At 31.7% G+C, this 27,374-nt stretch overlaps 1 protein-coding gene and 2 long non-coding RNA genes across 3 annotated transcripts in view; all 3 read left to right on the forward strand.

The window, feature by feature from the left end:
• Positions 1-27,109, forward strand: part of LOC143066227 (uncharacterized) — a 257,038-nt gene extending 229,929 nt beyond the window's left edge. Inside the window, exon 2 of the long non-coding RNA XR_012975525.1 lies at positions 20,879-27,109. This is a non-coding gene — a long non-coding RNA (uncharacterized LOC143066227). The remainder of the gene's footprint in view (positions 1-20,878) is intronic.
• LOC143071182 (uncharacterized) lies at positions 58-2,170 on the forward strand. The gene is made up of 3 exons (XR_012976818.1): positions 58-223; positions 1,072-1,250; positions 1,855-2,170. It is a non-coding gene; the product is annotated as an uncharacterized LOC143071182 (long non-coding RNA).
• LOC143066217 (uncharacterized) lies at positions 4,068-27,109 on the forward strand. The gene is made up of 4 exons (XM_076239219.1): positions 4,068-4,197; positions 5,194-5,308; positions 17,648-17,895; positions 19,697-27,109. The coding sequence occupies exons 1-4, from the start codon at positions 4,068-4,070 to the stop codon at positions 19,834-19,836; spliced, it is 633 nt and encodes a 210-aa protein (XP_076095334.1). The 3' UTR covers positions 19,837-27,109.
• Positions 27,110-27,374: the final 265 nt, after the last annotated feature.

A 27,374-nucleotide genomic window follows, 5' to 3' on the forward strand; every position in this document is an offset into this window, starting at 1 on the left:
CTTCTTTTCCTGTATCTATAAACACAATAAAATTGTAAATAAATATTTGTTTTTTAGGAGTTGTGTACAGTAAAACCTGTTATAACAGAAGTAGCTATTATTCGTATTATTCAAGTCTAAGAAGCAAATACTGTATCTATGGCTGTTGTTTGAGTTATTTATCAAGTCCATGTTGTTCCTCATCTTATGACTACGACATAAGCTACTCTGTATCCAAGACTATGTATGTATGTTAGAAACGAGCATTATTTCATTTCATACAAAATACATTACTAGTCATAATTGCTTCATTACAATACGTCATTTTGATTGGCTAACAGCAATTACGGCATTTTAAAATTAACATTTATTTAAAAACGAAATGTAACATTCGTGACGACACGAGCTTCCAAAATTGGTGATGGATTTTGATTTGCAACATGCATACACAAAAAGGGCTATATATATTGTATTCTATATAAAAAAAATGATGATAGTTTGTGTATGTATAACTAGTATTCAATATATCAAATAAATTTTCTGCATTTCATACCATGTTTAAATTTTCCATACATGTGTACACAGCTACTTTTGCATTTTTTTTTTAGGTACTATTTCTGTACTAAAAATGTGTAGTACTGGAAATCTACTTTTAATATTCAGTACTATTTTGTTACTCTAAAATTATTGTAATATTTAGGTACCTGTATTTTATAGTACTTTATTTGTACTTGAAATTTAGGTACTACAGATTTTTGGTTACTACCGTTACATTTTCAGCATTTTGAAAGTTTTTCTATTTCAAATCTCTCAAAGTTATGATTTTCAAACATGGAATATTGTAATATTTCTGTACCAAAATATTTAGTACAAATCAAGTACTGTAAAATACAAGTACCTAAATATTACAATAGTTTTAAAGTAAAGAAATAGTACTAAATATTAAAAGTAAATTTCCAGTACTGCATTTTTTTAGTACAGAAATAGTACCTATGCAAAAGTAGCTGTGTAGGAACAAATCTGATAGTATTTTCATTCGTTTATCATCAACTGCTAATAACATATAAACCATTTGTCCATTTCGTTACATAGATCAACAGCAGAGACCGTAGGGATAGTTATTGGCAGTCTCGTCGCTTTGTCTATTTTTATTTCAATCATCTCCTGTATCTGCAGAAGTATGAGAGCACAGCGAGACGTGCAAGGCCAGGTACCATCTCAACCACCAGTGGCATACATAACAACTTCCGGAAGTAACGCCCCCTCAACATGTAAGATAGACGTTTAAATTAGGTGTAAATGGTTTTAAAGTAATACAGATTATTTATCAATTAAATGAATAAAAATAATAACCTGTAAGAATGCAACATATACAACATACATGTCTATGTGCGCTGGATAATGAAGGCTTCATACAGCACGAGATAAATATATACAAATTAATGTTGGTTTTTTTACTACTAAAGAGCACAAAAAATAAAGAATACTGGTGTGGAGTTATTGTCTATAAGACAACTATCCTTCCGAAATAACAGAACGAGAACGTAAAATCAAGTTGTGTATACAAGACAAAAAAAAAACATTCAATGATGTTATTGTTTTTCTTATCAAATATTTTACCATATGAAAATTTAATTTATCAGTATAAAAAGAAGAATCTAAAATCAAATTCTATGGTCGGGTTGTTGTCTCTTTAACACATTCCTCATTTTCATTCTCAATTTTATTCTTCAGGTTATTGAAATTAGCGTTGTTTGAATAATAGTTTATCGTAAGAAGAGTTGTGGTGCCGTATTGTATTATCTATTATGTAGCGTGCAATATGAAGCAAACCAGGTTATACTGTTTTAATTTTGAATTTGTCATATTTTTTAGACCCTCAAACTGCTTTTCCGCCAACGTTTGGAAGTAATGTGAATATTATGGGCAGCACTGAACAACTAAATATTAATCCACCAAATAATGGAAACACAGTGTATCCTCCAGGTACTGAAAACACAGCTTATCCTCCAAGTACAGGAAACCCAGCTTATCCTCCAAGCTACGACAACCTTGCTCATGACAACATGAAAGGAAGCAAAAGTTCTATGAACGCATGTACATAGTTGATAAACGTTATTAACGATAAACACAAATGTAAAACATCATTTATTACTAATTTTTTATCCATGTTAATCTATTTTTGAATTTTAAATCTTGTATTATTGCATGCATTGTCATCTTGCATATTGAATTATTGTATACTTATTTTTTTTAATATAATTGCAACATATCATGTAAAAAATTGCTTATTATTAAACCGACAAGCGGTACCTTGTTACCTCTTATCTTACCCAACGAGCATATATTGACTTTATCAACAATATAAAGCCTTCTTACTATTAGTCTAGAACACCATTTGACCTTTAATAATGAACAAAACCAATACTAGTATCTATACCAAATGAAATTCATTAGAATACCGATTGTTCATTAAAATAAATTATCTTCTTTGGCAGCAGTTCACATTAATAAATTAGATAGACAAACAACGATTGAGTTGTCAAATTTAAGGAATACTGTTATTGTCTGCGTATCAATACAAAAACGGACCTAGTTTTTATGATTTTTGTGTTCCTATGTAAACATAAGGGATGTTGTATAATTGCTCATGAGACAAATACCTACGAAGTTCAAATATAGTAATTATGAGCAAAAATGAAAACACCATACCTTATGGTCGGTTATAAAAGGCCGCGTCATGAAAATTATGAAACAATATTCACGATTCAATAGCTACATGTACTTTACAGCCTAATTTATAACAAATCAGTGAATGCAAAATCAAATATGACAGACATGAACCAACGAATGAACTGAAGTCATTTACTTTATTTGTGTGAAGAATTAGTCTAAAATCCTACTAAATATCGATACTTTTTATTCCCTATCATAAATTGTATGAGCCTACCATCAGGTTGTCGGAATTCCTATTGGAACGAACTGGGGGTCTCTCTCTGCAACATTTTGTCTTATTTTCATACACTTGAAAAAACAACAATATCAAGAAGATCAAAGAAACTAAATTATTTAATATCACATTCAGGTATATTGACGATGGTATTTCTATCAACAAAGCAAACTACTGCTTCGGTCCATTGATATATTTCCCAGAACTATAGATATAAAAAAAGGTTAGAGTTTCCTCTGTCTCACTTATAGACGTTTTTATAACCTCGAAATTGACTACAGTCATACAGTGGTCATCTAAGTTCCAGAATCAGAAGAAAACGAGAAGTTTTAACTTTTGTAACTATACATTTTGCTCGTCATACCAGCAATACTTTAACTTCACCAGCGTATATAGTATGAATATACATTTCTCATCACATGCAACATGCAATAACTTGTAGTACTACTTAGACGTTGCAAACCTTAACTAGGGTCTGACCGAATGTTTTATAAAGGAGCCAAGATTTTGTCAAAGAATGTCTCGTCCTTTTCCCCTAAATATTCGAACATTGGAAAGTACCAAGAATTAAACGATAAATGTCACTGTTTATCACAAATAATACAGGCTAGATGTGAGTTATTATAGATTCTAGATGCTATCGTTGTGAATCACAACAACATGCAATTATTTTTTGGTCAAATATGACACTTTATCAAGTCGTCAAAAAAGTGAGGTGGTGGCTCCATTAGTTGGATATATACTGATTTTTACACCTTCTATACACTAGAATTATAATATTTTTATTGTCTAGAATATAATAAAAATAAGATTCAACCCAATTTCCGTAAGATTCGTCATGTATAATCATATATGAATAGTGATTTCGATAAAAAAAAAAAACAACACTTAAATGTTACACGAATTAAATCATTTATCAAGAGGAACAATACCAACCGAAAAAAAAAAAGAAAAAAAGGACATGGCGGAAAATTCTAGATGCTAAATAATTTAAAAATGACACGAGAAAGGTTCCTGTATAATCGACACCACAGTCTCGGTGCGGTGCAAAGAGAGGTTGCGCAGACACTGATTAGACAGGGTCTATTTAGTCATGTGATATATATTGTAAGATGAGAACAATTTATTTGAAGTAAACATGTTTTTTTTACCTAAGCAGGAAGTAATTTATTTTCTTTTCAATGTATGGGTGTCACGTTTGAATAACTCAAAAATGGCGTATAATATATGTACAATATTTTACATTGTTGTTTTGATTTATATCAAAGGTATGTATCACTTTATTATATAAGTTTTATGTAAAAAAAGAAGAAACAAAGAACAATATTATTAAATTTATTCTTGTAACCCCTGTCGAATTCTTAATCTCCTTATCTTTTTCACCGGATGAAAATACAAAAATATACTGTACGATACACACTAATCAAGCTTTCTTTCCAATGCATCATCATTGTTTTTGTAGTTTTTGTAGTTTTTGGGTGGTTTTCATGCTATCCAGCATATGAATCATTTAAATAAAGACTTATGTGAAACCAGAGACATATAATACATATATGTCTCTGGTAAAACCAATACACAAAAAGAGGACACTATAAAGACAAAATTATCTAATTGGAATTTTCATTCAGTTTGAAAAGCAGTTATACGTATACATCTTCCAATATCTGTTGGAATCTTCATTCTTGGATCCTCTGAAGGGGAAGACGTTAGGACTTTCTCTAATGTGAGGAACCAAAATGTACCTAATATTGAATGTTTACACGGAAATCATCAGGTGTATGGAACGTACCTGAAATTGATATTCTTCTTCCTTGATACAACAAACAAAAGAGGACTACCTTTGTAACATGCCAAATTGAATTCTTACGTGTTTTTACGAAGAGTTTAGAATTAGGTTTAGACTTTTCCAAACACTGAAAAAGACACATATTTACATGGAATACGTGTTCGGAGTAATAAACAATGAACCTGAGATAGTTACATGTATTAAAATCGAAACAAGTTTTCCTGTTTTATATATATTAGATGTACCAATTTTCCCTGTTGATTATACAGGTACTCCCTGTTTGATTAATTTTCACAATAGTCCTGTATGCGTAAAGACAAGAAGTAAGTAAGCAAACTGAAGATGAATTATATCTCAGATATACAATAGATAAAAAGTAAAAATGCATTTCCAAGCACAATTTTATTATTTAAGACGTATAAAATTAACAAACACGTTGCAATGTAAAAATGAGTATAGTTATATTTTCAAATTTTAGGATCCCACCAGTCTCCAGTATACTGTGGAAAGGTTTTATGTGATCATGGATGTTGCTATGACGAAAACATCGACAGTAGTAAGACTTTCTATTGCTGTCCTGCGGAAATAAGCTTGTAAGTCAAAGAGATGGATATATATTAATTATATAAATGTTTTCCATCTGTAAATTTTCACTTTTTGAACATGCATATCTGAAGATGTTATTTTTAAAATTCTAATTTGTAATTCTTTCATTATCATTAAATATCTGAAACGTGTTTTAAAGGGACATCAACTGCCATGTTCACTGATTTGACTCAAGTGTTCTTATTTGATATTTAACATATACACGGTAGGTACAGTGGAGATCACTTCTAACCTCTCATTAGAACTGTCAGAATATTCTGTCATAGAACTGTTCTAACCTGTCCTAGAACAGTTCTACCTAGAACAGTTCTACCCTAGAACTGTTTTAAGTAGAACTGTCAGAATCAGTTCTAGGTAGAACTGACTAAATCAGTTCTAGGTAGAACAGTCAGGATCAGTTCTAGGGTAAAACTGTCTAAATCAGTTCTAGGTAAAACTGTCCAAATCACTTCTAACCGTAGAACTGTCAGCAGAACTGACTAAATCAGTCAGGACTGTAGAACAGTTCTAAATGACGTCACTACAGTAAGGGCACTTTAGAATTTAGAAGAAATAAATCACTTTCAATTACTTTGCTATATATTAAATAGCAGATTTTCTATATTTTTTACTGATCAAACGACTTTTATTACGTTACATGTACAAATATCGAAGTGAATAGAAGGTTATCCAACTCATCGGAGAAATATTTTTATAAGATTGCATACGGAAACATCTTCGTTCCCCGTTTTTAACAGTCTCTTCATAAATAAAACTCTGCATTTAATTCATGGAATTTTAATCGTAATTTACCTTGTTTGCCTTGGATTTACATTCATTTAAGATTCTGTTTTGACAAATGTTCAAACGAAAATTGCACAGTGGATGAATTATGGGATATTAATGAAAAAAGTGTTGTATATCGTAAAAAAAACAATATATACATTTGCACCATCTCGTCAATTTAGCCAGACTTATCCATAACGATTATAAATGATATCTGGGAGTCTGCAACTCAGAAAAATATACTGGATCTGAACATAAATGAAACATTTGCCCCTGGACGTTCGGCTACAAACTTTGCCTTCTTCAAATTATATTAACAGTATACTATTCCAAGAAGAGAACTTCCCATACATGTACTTTTTATTTTATTTTTAAAATAAAGTATATGAATCAGTCATGTGAGTGTTGGATGATGCCATTAAATAGTTTTGTTTAAAAAAAAAACATCACAAACTACTGACTTAAACATGTTAAAAAGTCACTTCAGCATGTGTAATGACGGTTCATTATTATGGATACAGAGAGGAAATAACGGCGCGCTAAATTCTTAGATATGGTATAAATACACCTTGTCGCTATTTGTCTGCCATTACTGGATATCACACAGGTTCCCGTAAAATTTTGACGTCATAAAACAAAATATCTGAGGCCACAATGGAAAAGTCATTGTATACTTCAAAAGTTCAAGAGGCCAGGTCAGCCAGGATTAGCGATAAGGTGTACAATGTATTGTGTTTCAAAGTTGGCGTCATTTTTATCATACGATCCGTCCTCGCATAGGAATAATATTAGTTTACCTTGTTTACAATGAGGCCATATACATGTATATTTACATGATAAAGTGTAAATAAGTTCAGGTTTGGTTGATGCGGTCAAATAATTTTGTTAAAACAACTCTCACTCAGTCTGATATATCGAAACCACTGAAATTTGTTTACAATTCAATATTTTGAATAAAAAGAGGACTTGCTGATATTTTAAATTGATGTGGAAATTTTTTTGTAGCCAATGTGTTCCAATATTCATTGATATTGCTGTCATTTGAATTATACAATCCATCGTAATATGTATTACTATAATTTAAGTGATTTAGTATGCGGCTATATATATATATTAAGATTTACATAACAAAGTGTAATTATGGTCAGTTTTGGTTGATGCTGTCAAATATGGTCAGTTTTGGTTGATGCGGACAAATAATTTTGTTATATTCACTAGTCAGTCTGAGATATCAAAACTACTGAAATTAGTTTACGATTTAAAATTTTGATGAAAAAGAGGACATGCTGGCACTATAAACTGATGTGAGCATAATTTTATTTTCCAACATTGCTTTCATTTATATTAAACAATCCATCCTGATATAAAAATATACGTGATTTACTTTGCGGCTATTAAGATTGAAATTATGTACATAATAAAGTGCAAATATGGTCAGTTTTGGTTGATGCTGACAAATTATTTTGTTATACCAGTCAGTCTGAGGTATGAAAACTACTGATATTTGTTTATGATGCAATATTTTGAATAAAAAGAGGACATGCTGGCATTCTAAATTGATGCAAATGAAATTAGGTAACATTGTGTTCCAATATTTCTATCATTTGTATTTTCATGATTTTACAATCCATCCTTACATAAAAATATTACAGATTTACTATGCAACTATAAGAGTTACATAAAAAAGAGCAAATATGGTCAGTTTTGGTTGATGCGGTCAAATATGGTCAGTTTTGGTTGATGCTGTCAAATATGGTCAGTTTTGATTGATGCAGACAAATAATTTTGTTACATGATTACATGTTACTGTTAGTCTGAGGTATGAAAACTACTGATATTTGTTTCTGATGGTCATTGATTTCCAATATTGTAGTTATTTATATACTACAGTCCCTCTTGACCTAAAATTATAACTGAATTACTGTGCAGCTATTTAGATTTACATAAAAAAAGCAAATATGGTAAGTTTTGGTTGATGCGGCCAAAAGATTTTATTATACGACTCAGTCTGAAGTAGGAAAATTACTGATATTTGTTTATGATTCAATATTTTGAATAAAAAGAGGACATGCTCATTGGCAGATCAAAAGGGGGGGGGTTTCGGGAGTTGGAACACCCTTTTTTTGACGATCAATGCATTTGAATGGGAACATATAGTTAGAACCCCCCCCCCCTTTTAAAATGGCTGGATCTGCCCCTGCATGCTGGCACTATAAATTGATGCGAACAAAATTGTTTTCCAATATTGCTGTAACTTGTATAGTACAGTCCCTCTTGACCTAAAATTAAAACTGAAGTACTGTGCAGCTATATAGATTTGCAGAAAGAAAGAGCAAATAATGTCAGTTTAGATTGATGTGGTCAAAAGATTTTTGTCAAACAGGTCCGTCCGAGGTATGAAAACTACTCGTTAACAGATATTACATTTGGTTAATGGGGTCAGATAATTTTGTTATGTGATAACCAGCCATCCTGACTCCCAGAATAACAAATGTAACAATTCAAATAATAACCCCCCCCCCCCCCCCCCCATAATACTAATTAACGGCCTAATTTATGTACAAAAAATGAAAGAAAAACAAATATTTTATGTTACACATCAACAAAAGAAAATCACTGAATTACGGGCTCCTGACTTGGAACAGGCACACACATGCAGAATATGGCGGGGTTAAACATGTTCTCAGGCTTGCCGATTATAAATCTGAAATGAAACCTGCAAAATTGCAAAACTCTATATAATATTAATCGCTATTTTGCCGAAGCCTTTATATTAAGACAAATATTTCTTAAAACTTATAAATCAATTCTAGCCGTAGAATTTATAAATCAATTTTAGCCGTAGAATTTATAAATTAATTCTGGCCGTAGAATTTATAAATCAATTCTAGCCGTAGAATTTGAAATCATTTCTAACCGTAGAACTGTTCTAGAAGTAGAACTGACCAAAGATTTAGTCAGTTCTAGCTAGAACTGTCTAAAACTGTTCTAGGGTAGAACTGTCAGGATCAGTTCTAGCTAGAACTGTCCAAATCAGTTCTAGGTAGAACTGACCAAATCAGTTCTAGCTAGAACAGTTCTTACCTAGAACTGACTAAAAGGTGTCAGGCTGACAGTTCTACATACTGTTCTAGAACAGTTCTCCTGACAGATTCTGACAGAATTTATGAGAGGTTAGAACTGATCTCCACTGTATAGTGTCCGGCTAGGATTGTGGTTTTTCGAGTGATTTGTTTGGGCTTTTCCGAGTGTGACCACTTTTTTCGAGTGAATATGATAAAAAATGTAAACAAACAGACTTCCTTTCTGACAAGACGTGATATAGAAGCTTGAGTGTAATATACAAGGTTCTACAAGTTATGTTAGTATTTGAGCAAAAGAGATATTATCATTCTGGCATTGTTTTTCGTTCAAAAAGTTGAATTTAGCATTACAATGCTTTTATTCCAAAATACAGAATAAAGCCATTTTTATATACATACCAATGTAATTAAATGTCGACGGAAATAAATACATGGAATATATAATTATTAGATATACAGACACTTTACAAAAATTATTGTTCTTGCATTGAAAACGATATATTGAGACCAAATTCATTTCTTCATGTCCGGGTTTTTTCGAGTGCGTCCTTGTTTTATAGAGTGATTATACACATTTCTTATAGCTAAAAATGTTATGTGTTGGTGTATAATCATTTACATTTCAAAACTATAAAATAAAGGTTCACATTAAGTACTTTCAAGGCAAATGGTGTATTGACATTTGCATTTTATAAACAAATATCGTTCATTAGTATATATATTCTTTTTCTCACATCTTATAAATTGCATGTACAGTATATGTTCATGATGTCAACAATATAATGTAAGCATAGGCAGTTCGGATTGAGACGAACATGCATATATGGTGTAAGATGAGATATATGTTTAAATGCTACTACTGTGAGGAGGAGTCTGATTATGCCTATGTAATAATTGGTCATACAGCAACTTAACACCATGAAAACTTCCTTTCAATAAAAGAAAAGTGCCTAAAAATGGAAAATATTGATATTTATCGAGACGATACAATGTTGTTCCTGGTGTCTTTCGAAGCACTGGATAATCTAGCTGGTGAAAGCCTTAAATATGCACATATTGTATTTTTCTATCATTTCTAAAGGATTATATTTAGGCTAATGAACTATTCATTTCATTGTTGATTACCCAAATTGCACCTATTTAGCAAAATAGTAGCGGAAATCTTGCACGAGTTACCAGAGACTAAACAATTTGTATGTTTATGATTTGAACCTATGCACGTCTTTCAACATAGGTAAATCTATTTAGATATACACAAAACGTTCACAGTATTTATCAACAGATGAAGTGTTTTCTGAAAAAGCAAAATGTATGGAAACGTCGCCATGCGACGTTATCAAAACGTCATCTTTTTGAAATTAGCAAATACAATATGTTACAAGTATCCATTTCTTAAAAAAAGAAGAGTAAGCATGAACTAATATCCAATTGTAACTATATAGTAAATAATGACACATCTACAAAATAAGCACATACAGTGGTTATCACTTCTAACCTCTCATTAGAACTGTCAGGAGAACTGTCATAGAACTGTTCTAACCTGTCCTAGAACAGTTTTACCTAGAACAGTTCTACCCTAGAACTGTTCTAAGTAGAACTGTCAGAATCAGTTCTAGGTAGAACTGACTAAATCAGTTCTAGGTAGAACTGTCAGGATCAGTTCTAGGGTAGAACTGTCTAAATCAGTTCTAGGTAGAACTGTCCAAATCACTTCTAACCGTAGAACTGTCAGCAAAACTGACTAAATCAGTCAGGACTGTAGAACAGTTCTAAACTGACGTCACTGCAGTAAGGGCACTTTAGAATTTAGAAGAAATAAATCACTTCCAATTACTTTGCTATATAATAGCAGATTTTCTATATTTCTTTCTGATCATACGTTACATGTACACATATCGAAGTGAATAGGAGGTTATCCAACTCATCAGAGAAATATTTTTATAAGATTGCATAGGAAACATCATTGTTTACGTTTCTTCGTTCCCCGTTTTTAACAGTCTCTTCATACATGTCATAAATATATCTCTGCATTTAATTCATGGAATTTTAATCGTAATTTACCTTGTTTGCTTTGGATTTACATTCATTTAAGATTCTGTTTTGACAAATGTTCATACGAAAATTGTACAGTGGATGAATTATGGGATATTAATGATAAAAGTGTTGTATTATAACGTAAAAAAACTTTAGCCAGACTTATCCATAACGATTATAAATGATATCTGGGAGTCTGAAACTCAGAAAAATGTACTCATCTGAACACGAATGAAGCATTTGCCACTGGACGTTCGGCTACAAACAAAATCATGCATTTTTCTTTGCCTTCTTGAAGTTCTTCCATTTGTCTTCAAATTATATCAACAGTATACTATTCCAAGAAGAGAACTTCCCATACATGTACTTTTTATTTTAAAATAAAGTATATGAATCAGTCATGTGAGTGTTGGATGATGCCGTAAAATAGTTTTGTTTTAAAAAAAAAAACATCACAAACTAACTGACTTAAAAAGTCACTTTAGTGACGGTTCATTATTATGGATACAGAGAGAAAATAAGGGTGCGCTAAATTTTTAGATATGGTATAAATACACCTTACCGCTATTTGTCTGCCATTCCTGGATATCGCACAGGTTCCCGTAAAAATTTGACATCATAAAACAAAATATCTGAGGCCACAATGGAAAAGTGATTGTTGTATGCTTCAAAAGTTCAAGAGGCCGGGTCAGCCAGGATTAGCAATATAGGTGTATTGTGTTCCAAAGTTGGTGTCATTTTTATCATACGATCCGTCCTGACATAGAAATATTATTGGTTTACAATGAGGCCATTTATATTTACATGATAAGTGTAAATAAGTTCAGTTTTGGTTGATATGGTCAAATAATTTTGTTAAAACGACTCAGTCTGATACATGTATATCGAAACTTGTTTACAATTCAATATTTTGAATAAAAAGAGGACTTGCAGAAAATTGCTGGTACTCTAAATTGATGTGAAAAAGTTTTTTTAGCCAATGTGTTACAATATTGCTGTCATTTGAATTATACAATCCATCGTGATATGTAACTACATGTATAAGTGATTTACTATGAGGCTATATATATATATCAGTCTAAAGATTTGCACAACGGTACTGATATAAGATGTTATAATACGAAAATGATATATATATTAAGATTTACATTATAAAGTGTAAATATGGTCATTTTTCGTTGATGCTGTCACATATGGTCAGTTTTGGTTGATGCGGTCAAATATGGTCAGTTTTCATGGTTTTGGTTGATGCGGACAAATAATTTTCTTATATCCATGAGTCAGTCTGAGATATCAAAACTACTGAAATTAGTTTACGATTCAAAATTTTGATTAAAAAGAGGACATGCTGGCACTTTAAACTGATGCGAGCATAATTTTGTTTTCCAATGTTGCTTTCCTTTATCATGTTTATATTGAACAATCAAAACAATAAAAATATAAGCACGCGCAGTATAAAATTCTACTCGGAACAATATTCCCCAATATTCATGCAATAACCCTATAATATAGTTCATTTGTATTATAATGATTATACACTCCATCCTTACATAAAAATATTACAGATTTACTATGCGACTATAAGAGTTGTATAAAAAAGAGCAAATATTGTCAGTTTTGGTTGATGTGGTCAAATATGGTCAGTTTTGGTTGATGCTGTCAAATATGGTCAATTTTGATTGATACAGACAAATAATTTTGTAACATGAGTCAGTCTGAGGTATGAAAACTACTGATATTTGTTTCTGATGCGATATTTTGAATAAAAATAGGAAATGCTGGCACCCTCAATTAATGCGAAAAAAAAATTTGTGGTCATTGATTTCCAATATTGCAGTTATTTATATACTACAGTCCCTCTCGAACTAAAATTATAACTGAATTGCTGTGCAGCTATATAGATTTACATAATAAAAAGCAAATATGGTACTAAGTTTTGGTTGATACAGTCAAAAGATTTTATTACACGACTCAATCTGAAGTATAAAAACTACTGATATTTGTTTATGATTCAATATTTTGAATAAAACAAGGACATGCTCATTGGAGGATCAAGGGGAGGGGGTCCAGGGGTTGGAACCCCACTTTTTTTTTAACATCAATGCATATGAATGAGAGCATATAGTTGGACCCCCCGCCTGGATCTAGGTGCCCCTGCATGCTGGCACTATAAATTGATGTGAACAATTACATTTTTTTTCCAAAATTGCTGTTACTTGTATATTACAGTCCCTCTAGACCTAAAATTAAAACTGAAGTACTGTGCAGCTATATAGATTTGCAGAAAGAAAAAGCAAATAAAGGCAGTTTAGATTGATGCGGTCAAAAGATTTTTGTTAAACAGGACGTCCGAGGTATGAAAACTACTCGTAAACAGATATTATATTGGTTATTGAGGTCCGATAACTTTGTTATGTGATAATGAGCCATCCTGACTTCCGGAATAACAAATGTAAAACAATTCAAATAATAATGCCCCCCCCCCCCTAATACTAACGGCCTAATTTATGTACAAAAATTGAGAGAAAAACAAAAATTTATGTAACACATCAACAAAAGAAAATCACTAAATTACATGCTCCTGACTTGGAACAGGCACATACATGCAGAATATGGCGGGGTTAACGGGTTAAACATGTTCTCTAAGGCAGCAACCATTTGATTTTCGGGGGGGGGGGGGCTATGGGTTTTTTTTTCTGTACAAACTTTTTTTTTTCGACTTCGGCAAACTTTTTTTTTTTCGACTTCGGCAAAGAAGAATCTATTTTTTTAGCGACAAACCGAAAACAATTTTTTCTTTCAATTTTAGCATTACATAAACTGGAAACAAACTTTTTTTTCCAAAAAAAAAAAAAAAATAGCAAAACTCTATATAATTTAAATCGCTTTTTTACCCAACCCTTTATATTAAGACAAAGTGTTCTTCAACTTATAAATCAACTCTAGCCGTAGAATTTATCAATCAATTTTAGCCGCAGAATTTATAAATCAATTTTAGCCGTAGAATTTATAAATCAATTCTGGCCGTATAATTTATAAAAATCAATTTTAGCCGTAGAATTTATAAATCAATTTTAGCCGTAGAATTTATAAATCAATTTAAGCCGTAGAATTTATAAATCAATTCTGGCCGTAGAATTTATAAAAATCAATTCTAGCCGTAGAATCAGAAATCAATTCTAACCGTAGAACTGTTCTAGAAGTAGAGCTGACCAAATATCTGGTCAGTTCTAGCTAGAACTGTCAGGATCAGTTCTAGGGTAGAACTGTCAGGATCAGTTCTAGGGTAGAACTGTCAGGATCAGTTCTAGGTAGAACTGTCCAAATCAGTTCTAGGTAGAACTGACCAAATCAGTTCTAGCTAGAACAGTTCTAACCTAGAACTGACTAAAAGGTGTCAGGCTGACAGTTCTACGTACTGTTCTAGAACAGTTCTCCTGACAGATTTAATGAGAGGTTAGAAGTGATCTCCACTGTAATGAAAACGTTTGTCTGAAGCATAAATAAACGTAGGTAAAAAAAAAACTGTCAAAATAGGTGCAATTTGGGTACCCTGACGTTATATATGAAATTTTATTCAAACGTTATTTTCAATGTCAATAAAAATGCGGTGGATTAAGTGTGTGTGTTTTTTATTTATTTTTTATTAATGGATTTTTTTATGGGGCGGGGGGCAGGCCTCTTTTGGTAAAATATCTTTTATTACAAAGCATTTTCTGATTCTTCACTGCTGTCTATTAGGTTTCTTACTCCTTTTTTTTAAATCACCACAATAAATAGTATTAACTGTAAAATCAAAAGAAGCATGGAATGAAGTTAAAATGAATATGAGTTCCCTACACTATGTTTTAAACACCGTTTTGTAAAGGATCAAGTAATTTCTAAATGAACACTGGAAAGTAGTTGTAGAACGCTCTTCGAACCGAAAATTTGCATTAAATTGAAAAAAGCTTCATTTTGATAAACGAAGTAACATGTTTGATGATTTATTGGGATTATATGATATTGTCCTTCACTTAATTACAGTTATAAACTAGAAAAGGTCCTTTTTTAGAATACCTTTTTTCTTATTCAAATTTTCTGTAAAAAACCCGGACCATTTGTTTAAAAACACGAACGATTTCACAGTTGCTCTCGAAAACACCCGCACAATAACAAACACTAAATTATTTGGTTAAATACAAGGAAATTGTGCTTCTTTGTTGATCCAAACATGTATAGTATTCAATATAACATGGGTAGTAATGTAAAAAACTATTATAATCACGAAATAGAAGTTAATTGAACTTATCGCATGTTTTATCACTCGAAAAAGCCCGAACTACACTAAAAAAAATGGACCGAATCACTCGAAAAACCACGATTCTAGCCGTACACTATACCTACCGTGATATACTGAAAACGTTAATCTTAAAAAGTCTAAAATAAACAATTTACGATGCACAAACTTGCTCATATGTATCAACACCTCATGGGTATTTTAGTCTAGACGCCACCTCACATCGAAGACTCCTGACGATCATATAACCCGAAATAAGCATAAATATAGATAGCGAACTCGTGCAATTAGATTTGTCAAGGTCTGTTTGATATCATATCATAGGTTAAAAACATTAAAAAAAATGTGTTTTTGTATATCGATTCAGTCAACCCATGGTTTGCCCTTGTTCACTTGCAATATTGACGCATTCTTTTCTTTTCCAAAGTTGAACACACCTTGTTCATGCGTAACCCATCTGAAGCAAAGGTATTTATTTCAATGAGGTCGAATTATTTACTTGCAAATGAGTAATTCATTATTTAGCGATGTTTGTTTGCTTGTTTTGACAAAACAGAACCAAGCTAAAAGCATTTTTTTTTTTATATCAGTTCTACACTAACAATAATGAGTTAAGTCTCTTTTGAACTTGCTTTCCCAAGAAAGGTATGACGAATTTTTGTTTTTCATTTCTTGTCCTACATTTAGAAACTGACATTGAATGTCTGTTGTACACTATACTGGTAGTTTCAATTTTTTAATATTCTCGTTACATCAGACAGATCTTTCTTACTAGGAACAATATCTACATAATTATGTAAATGGAACCTCTGGATGGTCGAGACTATAATTTTATAACGGAAAACTGTTTATTCCTTCCCCAAATTGCACCAATTGTGAGTTTGCCTTTTTTAAAATATATATATATCTTAGTTACTGTGTTATAAATAAATATAACCCAACCGCAATTTTAGTTCATCTATATATTTCGGAGTTTTAAAGTTAGTATGACGTCCATTATCATTGAACTATTACACATTTTAGTTGCGGGGCTAACTGTTGGACGCCTCTGGTGTGGATTTTGTTGCTGTGTTAAAGACGTATTGGTGGCCTTCCACTGTTTTCTGCTGTTTGTATAAAAAAAGGAGATGTGGTATGATTGCCAATAAGACAACTCTCCACAAGGGACCAAAATAACACAGAAATTAACAACTATAGGTCACCGTACGACCTTAAGGGCATACGATACAGTTACAGGGAAGGTAATGACGTTGCTAACGTAAAATGTTATTTTCGCGACGTCAAACTATGACATATCGGGAAAAGATGCATTTTTCGACTGTTTTTTATCATTCAAACTGATTTAATTTGAAAACGAGTGCATGGACCCCTATTTTTTAAAACAGCAATTTTTTTCGTTTTGCAAGGAGATTATGTGACCCAAATTTTATAAAACTGTAAATAACGCAATTTTCTTAATTTTGATAAACATTCAGCAAAAAATGACGTTTTTTCCTCTATTCATGAACATTTGATAAATATAGAGTTATTTCGAAATAAAAATTGCATAATTTTTAATGATACTTAAAAAATACAGAAATTACCGATTATTCAACAAAAAACAATTCGTGTTTATCTTTTAAAACAAAAAAGTTGTGTCTTTCTTTCGAAAAAGAAAATACGGACACAAATCTGAATTTTGAGCAAATATACAAAATTTTGACCTCATTTTACTCAAAAAGTAGCACATGAAGGTATATTTTTTATTATATATTTGATTTAATCAGGTAAAAAATAGCCTACATGCAAATTTTCATCATCTTGTAAATACAGGTTCAAAACTGTATCGTATGCCCTTAACCCTCTTGCTGCCAAAGGGACATTTATGGCTTCTACACACAAATCTTGTTGATTGTGTAGAACGTCAAAGGTCCATTGTAACGTCACAATACTCAGGGGCACCGACAACGTCAAAAGACGCCGTCAAAAGGGCGATTTTGGCGGGAATGAAGTAAAGCCCATACCGCATATAGTCAGCTATAAAAGGCCCCGAAATGACAAATGAATGTAAAACAATTCAAACGAAAAAACTAACGGCCGGTTTTGTTGTCTTTTTGACACATTCCCCACTCCGATTTCCATTTTTTTTTTAATTGCAAGCCGTACAACTATTATTCTATTTTTAGATCTACCGGAGTAATTATTGGAATAGTGATTGCTAGTTCGTTTGGTTTATGTTTAATGTGTTGTCTATGTGCGTGGACGAGGAAAATTTTACAAAACAATAAAGATATACGATATGCTAGATTGAGAGAAGAAAGACAGGAACATGCCAGTTCTACTACTGACCGAAACACCCGTAATTCAAATGAGAGAAATCAACCAGATGATAGCAGTGCTCCTGAACGTTTTGTTTATTTGAGGTTTTTAATAGGCAAGTTATTTACAAGAAGGCAATACGTATTTTTCTATTATCAATTTATAATCCTCCTAGTTTTTGGTTATGTACGATTTTAAAAACTCTAGTTAAGTATGCAAATGACACAATCAGCATTACTATATAAACACATGTACATGTTGATGGGGGTAGGCATATAACATCGAAACAACCAAGGCCTAAAATAATACAAAGATGGAATTCAGTATTAAATTATGGTAGCAATAATTCCATATCTTTAAAAATTCAAAAGATATATGTATCAAGTGCATTGGTCGAATCCTAAATTGGTTGCCCGGATCAATTATGAGATTTGATTTCATAATGATACAAAATTATCGTAGAGATACCTCTTTTAAAAATGTTTATAACAAACCATTTTTAGCACGTGTTCTACCACAACAAGATTCGCAAACTGTGTTCCTTATTTACCGTTAAATCGATAAATATTTAACTTCTACAAGAAAACTGTCTTCAAAGAGTTGAAAATGACTTTGTGGTAAAAGTCATTATTGTTTTGATTTTCTCCCCTCAACTTGTTCCTTCTTGAACATGATGTTTTTGTTATTTTGTGTTCAATGTTTTGTTTTTACGTTTAAAGATGTCGATGCGATTGCTGAATCGTGTATATATGTAAAATAAAAAAAAAATCAAAGTCATGATGCTTTATAAACTCTTCCTCGTTAACTTTATTTTCTATGTAAAAATTAGCTCTCATTTTTACATTGTTTTCGAAAAGCCTTCTTCCGTACTCAAAAAAGATCTCAACTGATTTTTTTTTGTTGGAATGGCGGGAAGGTGTCTTTCGTTCGTGATATCTTCCGAATGGTGTGATCACTTGAGTACATACTTACTATATAATTTTGGAATCAGCATTAAGTTAGCTATTACATGAAGTGGAAATGACTTTGTGTACATCGGAAACCGCTTTTTAGTTACCTTATTTGTTTCAAAGACAAGTGCATATTTTATAGTCAGCGTTATGTAATTATGGATATGACATCAGACGTGGCTTTCTATCAACAGACCTAATTTCATATAAAACTATAATAATCTTCATATTTTTGAAATCAGTGTAAAGTAAGCTATTTTCTGACATCAGTAACTGGGTCAATCAATATCTTTATTTGTTTTTACATAGGCGATAATGGCAACGTTTTTTCCTGTAGCTAGGTCCATATCGTAAACTTGGATATGTATGATAGCTCGAAGCTGTGACATTTTCACATAATTATGTGATTAAATTTTCGGGGCACGAAGTGAGATTACTTTTTCCGTAAATAAGCATACCCCGAACATCCTTTCGTGATGCGGCTCCTTGTGGTAAAATATCCCCTTTTAACACAATAAGTTCTTTGAAAATTTAATACTTTGAACACAGTTTTTACACATTTATTCTATGTTCCTCTACTTTCCTAATCACCACAAATGGTTAAGCTCAGTCATTTGTGAAAAATAGAAACATGTCCAATATCACTACACAGAGATTTTTTTCTTTACACGTAACTTTTTAGTTCCTCATTTCGAGGCGCATTAGGGATGTTGTCCACACTGTTGTCAATTGTTTTACCATTTTTCCCCCTTTTTTCCCCATATGTTTATAAACCACTTCGTTTACATCTCAATCTTCAAAAATGTTAATTCAAATGTAGAAAGACCTACAACTTTTCTCAAAATAACTTCTTCTTCTTGACATATTTTTTGAGCTTGTCCAGTTATATCAGTGATGTTGTATCCTTTTAAAACACTTTGGAGTTCAGTTATGATCTTTAATTTATATTTTGTTTGTTTTTTACAGCTCGAATTAACATTCACCGTACATGTAACCGTGAACAAAGCAGTGAACCCGTACATCCTCCTACGTATGACGAATGTACAGCTCCACCGCCTCCATACAGTGCTGTCAACTCTACAATAGGTGGTGCAAACCCTGTATAGACATACAGATTAATGTACAAAGCATCAAGTTATGCATAGTTGGATTCTAAAATACTCGATTGGACAAACATTGGGATATAGTATATAAAAAGTTTGGTTTGTAAATCAGTTTTTCCTTTCAATTTTATAATTTGCATGTAGTACTAACACTTATTTCATTGTTAGACAAAATATATAATTAAGGGTTTTATGTTTTCTTATAAACATTATGATGCTTTCTGAAAACCAACTGCAACTGTAGTGTATAACAATACGATGCATGTACATTTACGTTGGAGGTTCATTGTAATATATCACTTTTTATCTTACCTCCTAAAGATTTATAGAAAAATGATTGATTAAAGGACTACACGTGACCACTATGTATAAATAAAGGCAACAGTAGTATACCGCTGTTCAAACTCATAAATCCATGGACAAAAAACAAAATCGGGGTAACAAACTAAAACTGAGGAAAACGCATAAATATAAGAGGAGAACAACGACACAACACCACAATGTAACACACACAGAAACGGACCAAGCATCAGACAAAATCCCACGAGAATAACAAATATAACATCAAAACCAAATACATGAATTTGGGATAGACAAGTACCGTGACACGTCTTATCGCAATGTCAATTTACACTCAAAAATAAGAGAAAACAAACGACGCAACGTTAAATTATAACACACATAGAAACGAACTATAATATAACAATGGCCATATTCCTGACTTGGTACAGGACATTTTTAAAGGAAAAAATGGTGGGTTGAACCTGGTTTTGTGGCATGCCAAACCTCGCACTTTAATGGCAATGTTAAATATAACATTGAAATGACAACATAATATTACAGGACTACAATACAAATAAATAGGAGAACGTATTAGACAAAGAAACACATGATTAATGAATAACAAAAAGCATCAGGTTTAAAATTCAATACGCCATAAACGCGCCTCGTCCACACAAGACTCACCAGTGACGCCCAGATATAAAAGATCGAAAGCGAAAAAAGTACAAAGTTGTAGAGCACTGAAGATCAAAAGTCGGAAAAGGTTGTGTCAAATACGGCTATGTTTCTATGCTTGGGATAAAAACATCCTTATTATTTAGAACAATTAATGCTATTGCAAACAGTAAATTTTATCAAATGAATATAACAGATATACATAATGAAACTGAAGTATTAACTCATATCTATATTTGATATAGGGTGTCCTAAACAAAATATAGGGTTAGTTACCATGCATGGTTAGTTGCCATATGGGGTTAGTAAGGAGTTACTTCCCTTTCAAAACAAAAAAGATGCCACCTCCCTTTATAAAAACAACAACGTGTTAAGGAAAAATCTGAAAGGATTCAACAGACGAAGATCTTTATGATGAAAGGTTGAAATAAGTTCATAAAACATAGTTAAAGCTACCAAGTTTTTATTGTTGGCATTACGGAGTTACTTCTCTTTAAAAAAAAAAAACAGAAATCTGAAGACATTGATATATGCAATGAACGATTAAAATAAATTCATAAAACAAATTTTAAGCTATTCAGATGTTATTATTGGCATTTGTTTTCTGTGTAGACAAATGAAAGTACGTTCTTAATACTAAGTATTGGGGACTTATTCGTCACACACTGTGCTAGTGACCTAATGCATTTATATTATATTAGGTCACTAACACATTATGTAACTTATATTTATATCACTTTTACTATTTAAAGTTTATTTATATTGAACCATGTATATGAGATTGACTTATATGTGACCAGACACGACATATCCAGGCTTATGGAGGTAGAACATCATTGTGAGAAAAACGCCGTTAACTATATGTGACTAGCCGCTTCCAGGCTTAGGAGGGTACATTGTCTAAAATTTGCTTTTTGTATATTTATCTAGAATATTCCGAAACAAAACTCTCTGTCATGTTATTATGACATAGTTGTTGTAATAGCAATGAAACCAGGCGCGTAGCTACGTTTACGTCAAAACGCCCGGGCGTACACTTGAATTTTGTTCAAAAAATATTTTAATCTAAAGATTGTGAGAAGTACATCAGCTTTATAATTCTTTCTTCTTTGGCTTGTAATTGCGGATCAAATTGACGAAATTTACTTTCAGTCAAATGGTACCATATCATTAATTTGTTCATTTTCTGTCAAGTCTGAAGCTACTGTGTTTTATACTCCCTTCCCTTTTGTTTTAAGCAATCCTTTATCTCCTTAAATTCGTTTTGTGGGTTACAGTTTTGTCGAGCCTGTGACATACATTTGTATTTATGACGCCAAAGCGCAGCATAGCGATCCTAAACGTCAGCGGCGTCAATATCTAGGTTTAGTAGGTGAGACACTTATTTTTAAATAATAATAAATTTGCCAAACCTTTGTGAAATTTTCCGGAAGCTGAACAGAAACTGTTTATGGTCAAAAGAGTAAACTGACTGAGAACGTAATATTGAAGTAAGTTTTCCCGTGATTTACGGACAAAATTAACGGGTACTAAATAGTGTGGGGTTAAAAAATTTACACAACAAATTCATTGTCAAAACTTCATAGAATTAAATGAAACTTCAGCAGATCAAGCATTTTATACAAATTTTATCTGAAGCTAAGTTTTGAAAGTAAATTATTTGTTTATTCATTTTTCAGTATTATACCGATAGACTGTATGGCTTTTTATAAATCCAATGACCATTATATTTCAAATTAACATGAATAATTCAACATAACAAATAAACCATTTAGATTCTAAAGTATGTTGCTACTGATGAGTTTTCAATGAAAGGAATGGTATTCATTATCGACAACTCGTTAGCTTCTGAGGACCTCACTCCCTAGATATATTCCACTACCAGAAATTGTTTGACATGGATCACTCAGTTTGGGGTCCTCATACCCCTCGCCAAAGTTCGGGCGTACAGGTTTAAATGACCTAGCTACGCCACTGGAAACGAGTCATTTCGAATACCGGTATGCAAATGAGACTGTTCTATGACGACTTTTATTTATTAAAGGCACTAATTTATAAAATACAAAATTATTGTATTTATTGGCTCTTAGTAATGTTCAATAGCGTATTTGAATAAAACTTCAATACAAACCGAATTTTAGCTCTATTTTAGAACATGTAATTTAAACTTGTTGAAATGAAGTTAGTTTAAAGTTTGTCAAAGTAAGCTTTAAGAATTCCCTTTTTTTAAATTCGTCTTATAATTTAGATTTATCATGCATGTCTCTAAACATAGTATGCGACGCGTAACAGTTTATAAGTAGGTGTTCTCATATATGCATTTGATACGGTGCATTTATTATGGATAAATTTCAGACTCCATTTATGAAAGAAAATTTATAAAGCAGAGCATTTTTTTTGTAGCTCTCTTTTAGAACATGTAATTTAAACTTGTTTAAATGAAGTTAGTTTGAAATTTGTCAAAGTAGGCTTTAAGAATTCCTTTTTTTAATTTAGATTTATTATGCATGTCTCTATACTTAGTATGCGACGCGTAACAGTTTATAAGTAGGTGTTCTCTTATATGCATTTTATACGGTGCATTTGTTAGGGATATATTTCAGAAGGAAATCTATAGAGCAGAAATTTGATTTTTTTTTTTTTTGGATCAATTTAAAATGTAGATTCAAATATTTTTCACTTCAAACGATAAAGTTAAACTTCTTCAAAACTTATATTATTATGATGTATAGTTCGGCGTCCGCAAAAAAGAAGCCGAGCAAAGTGTTTATCTCTTCTTCACAAATATGTATGTCATTGAATCTCGATATATATCATGTTTAAAATTTTTCTAACAATGACGTTCTACCTCCATAAGCCTGCAAATGTCATGGCGGGTCACAATTATGTGTACCTTGTTGAAACTAGACTAAGTGTTTATACGTTTCTAGCTTTGTTAATTTGTGTTTTATATCTGCTATTAATATAAATGCTTTGTATATATTTATATCTGTTGATAAACTTATATCAGTGTTCTTACATGTTTGTCTGATGTTTTCTTGTTATGTATGTACTTTTACTGTGTCGTTTTTAAAATCTTCTCTTTTTTTTTTTAAATTGTATGCTTTTTACCAACTTTGAAACAAAATAGATTTGATTTGATTCTTTTTAATTAAATAAATGTAAACTAAGCAAAATTTTCAAAGTCAATAGACTGTGGTTGAGGGGACAGGGCCAAATAATCACCATTGAAAATAAGCGGCGTTTTGCATTTGCGCCGATTTTTTCTTTCATTTGCGGCAATTTTTGTTTTCATTTGCGCCGATTTTTTACAGGTAAATTACAGGTTAATTACAGATAAATAGATATAAGAAGATGTGGCATGAGTGCAAATGAGACAACTCTCCATCCAAGTCATGTTATTCTTTATTTATCATTATAGACCTCTTCCGTCATCCAGTTGTACACTATATTCACATACCTTAAAATCAAGAAGTAAAAACCTTAGATAAAAGCACTCTGGTTTATACTAAAATGACGAATTGAAAATCTATTTACAGCATTCAAATCCATAAAAACGGAATACATTAAAATCATAAATCTGTTCTTGCTGAGTTTTTATAGGCAACATATCTAATATATTCCTTTCTTGTGATTTCGTCTCTTCTATATTTGTTTTAATTGTCAATAACGAAATCCATCTTTTCTTTGTCTTGCTAACGTACTTATGTGTATGGCCGTCGATGGTTAAAAAAATTGACTTCTCGGCTCGTTGCAGTGTGCAATATGTCCATCAATTACAGCAAAGTTCAGAACAATATGAATCAAAATTAACTAAAACCTATGTTTTTAAACAGATTTTACCAATATACCTGCACGGTATAGTACATGTGCAAGTATTAACTTACCTGTAAATCCAATGCTCTAGTTCAGGGAAGCAATGCGCATGTGCAAGATCGATCGTGATTTTGCGTTATCGACTAATTAGATACGAGATTTGATAAACTGGGGGCATTATCAGTTTATTGATTTACCAGATCAGCATCGTTATTACTGTAGTCATATGTATAATTTATTTTCACATGCTATGGCAAACGAAAATATATACAACATATGACAAATAAAAGGCAGCAGAGAACAGAAGTTACAGAGTATACAATAATATTATGACATTATATGTGATCTAATTTTCCAAGCGGCTGCATTTGAATAAATGCATAGTTTTACTGTCAGAGATTTAGAATAAATTATCTAACTTGTGCCGATTTGGCCAAGAATAGTAGAATAAATATAAAATTCTATGCGCACAGATCTATACGTTGGACATGATAAAACAAAATGATATTCGTCTTCCAAAACATTCATATTGCAACATATACAAATTCTATTTTCTCTTTGAGTATTCAGATAACGACCAACTTCAACATTTAATCTAAGTGTGCCGCTACGCAATTTTGTTAATATAGATACATTACAATGAAAATCTTATAAGTATCTTTCAAAACCAAATACTACTTTATATCGTTTATAAATACAAAGTTTGTTACATTCTTCTAAAGCTGAAGATTCCACTGACATATTAAAACAGACTATTTTGACCGTTATTTTAATTAATCTTAATTACAAAAGGAACGGTTAGATATATGTCACCTGACTTTGAATGTTACCTTCACGCAAAAATGGACAGATTCATGCTGTGATGTTCACTTAGCAGATCGTCTGTATATTCAAGAAGGTACAGGTGCTATTTCATTACCATATCTGAGGAACTGATCTTAGGTCATAAAAATAAAAGTCAATCAACACCTAGGCCATATGGTATCATAAAGTTTTACCTTAAACTATTAATCTCACCAGGCGACAGTTAGAGACAATTTATATACCCTTAATAATCGTAATCATGTTCTGACAGTTAGGTACTATTAAAATATATGTTCAAAATGCTAGCCCTGATTGCATGCGTGTATTTACATAAATGTTTTGTGCTTAATTCAAATGCATCGGATATTGACAATTTTTGAAAGGAGGGGGAGATGGGTTCAGCATTTTATTTTGATATATTGTGAAGCATACATAATATTGTATACAGAACATCTAGTTAATTCCAATATATATGTCAGAGTAAAGACATTTATATATCTTATAAGTGGGTGCGGCTTTTTTGCTAAGATTTTAATTCCATATGACGATCTGAAGCTGTTTGATTTTATGGGAACTTTATATTTTTATTATGGTTTGAACAAGGAACGTATATACTGTACAAGGTTTAACGGTCAGATTATTTATACAATATTGAAAACATAACATTTTATGAAGCCATGATGTTTATTTTTTATTGAATACGTCGCATAATATCATTCATTACGACTATATGTGTTATGACCAGCAACAACTTTTCAAAAAGCTCCGTCTTACATGACAATCATATGGTTTAGATTGTTTATCTATATTCTCCCGAAAAAAGGCTAAAGGGAATAAATTATGTAGTGTCACCATTGTATGCTATACTGTTTTGGCAATTAATGCCATTACGCCAGCATGTTTTTGGAAATTATTCTCAATCAACAAAAAATTATATTTCTGCACATAAACTTCTTCAAAGATCTTCAAAGTTCTTAACAGCTTCCAGGGACTTGAATGACCTCGTTCCTTCTTTATCAAACATTTCGTTTTGGCTTTTTGCAAGCAGTAATTTCAATTTTCTTTTCCAATTTTCTCCCGTAATTTTTAAACACTATGTCCCGAAATTTTTCAAAATATTACATATTTTACTTTATTACACATAAACATAAACAAAGAAAAAACAGATGACACTCAACGACTTCACAGGTAAACGGGAAAGCGGCAGGCGTCCTAATAAACGCCTATTAAACACCGAATATTGATGTGTACCATATATGACTTTGCCCCCAGTTCAACCAAATCTCGTATATTCTCGCAGGAGTTTTAATTAAACGCTTGACCCACTCAGAATTCTAGGTCGCGAACAAGCTTTCCCTGAACTACTGTATTAGGAGCAATATAAAATCGGCGCAAATGAAAAAATGAAATCGGCGCAAATGAAAGAATAAAAAATTTTAAAATCGGCGCAAATGAAAGAATAAAAAAATTTAAAATCGGCGCAAATGCCATACGCCCAAAATAAGATGTGCCAATGTGAATAATCAGAATACAACGGTAGACCAAATAACATTGACCTACTACTAGTTGTTTCTCACAAACTAACTAAACTAATACTTATTGTCTTATTTGTTCTGTATTATATTTTCATATTGTATTGTCTTCTTTGTTGCATTCGAAAGGCAATTGTGAGCATAATGAAATAAAATATTAAAAAAGATTTTTTTCACAACTTTATTTTTTCTTCTTAAATGATATACACATGAAGAAAGAGTACTTTTATCTTAATTTGACCTGTTGATGTTGTTAAGCATCTTAACAACGTGTTATATTGTTCTTTCATTTGTCTGTGTTCTATTAATAATATTACTTTTACTGTTGGATTGTTTTATGTGATATCTATTTAACGCGGCTCGGTACTTAATGTGTTTGTATTATCTTTCATTTTTTGCTGGTGTGTTTTGTATATGCGACTTTTTGTGTTT

This window comes from Mytilus galloprovincialis, chromosome 1, assembly GCF_965363235.1.
Source record: "Mytilus galloprovincialis chromosome 1, xbMytGall1.hap1.1, whole genome shotgun sequence".
In the NCBI taxonomy this organism is placed as follows: Eukaryota; Metazoa; Mollusca; class Bivalvia; order Mytilida; family Mytilidae; genus Mytilus; species Mytilus galloprovincialis.

Coding starts and splice junctions, on each gene's coding strand:
- LOC143066217 (XM_076239219.1), top strand. CDS start 4,068: ATGTTTTTTTTACCTAAGCAGGAAGTAATTTATTTTCTTTTCAATGTA. Junction 5,309..17,647: donor TGTCCTGCGGAAATAAGCTT/GTAAGTCAAAGA, acceptor TTCTATTTTTAG/ATCTACCGGAGTAATTATTG. Junction 17,896..19,696: donor TTATTTGAGGTTTTTAATAG/GCAAGTTATTTA, acceptor TGTTTTTTACAG/CTCGAATTAACATTCACCGT.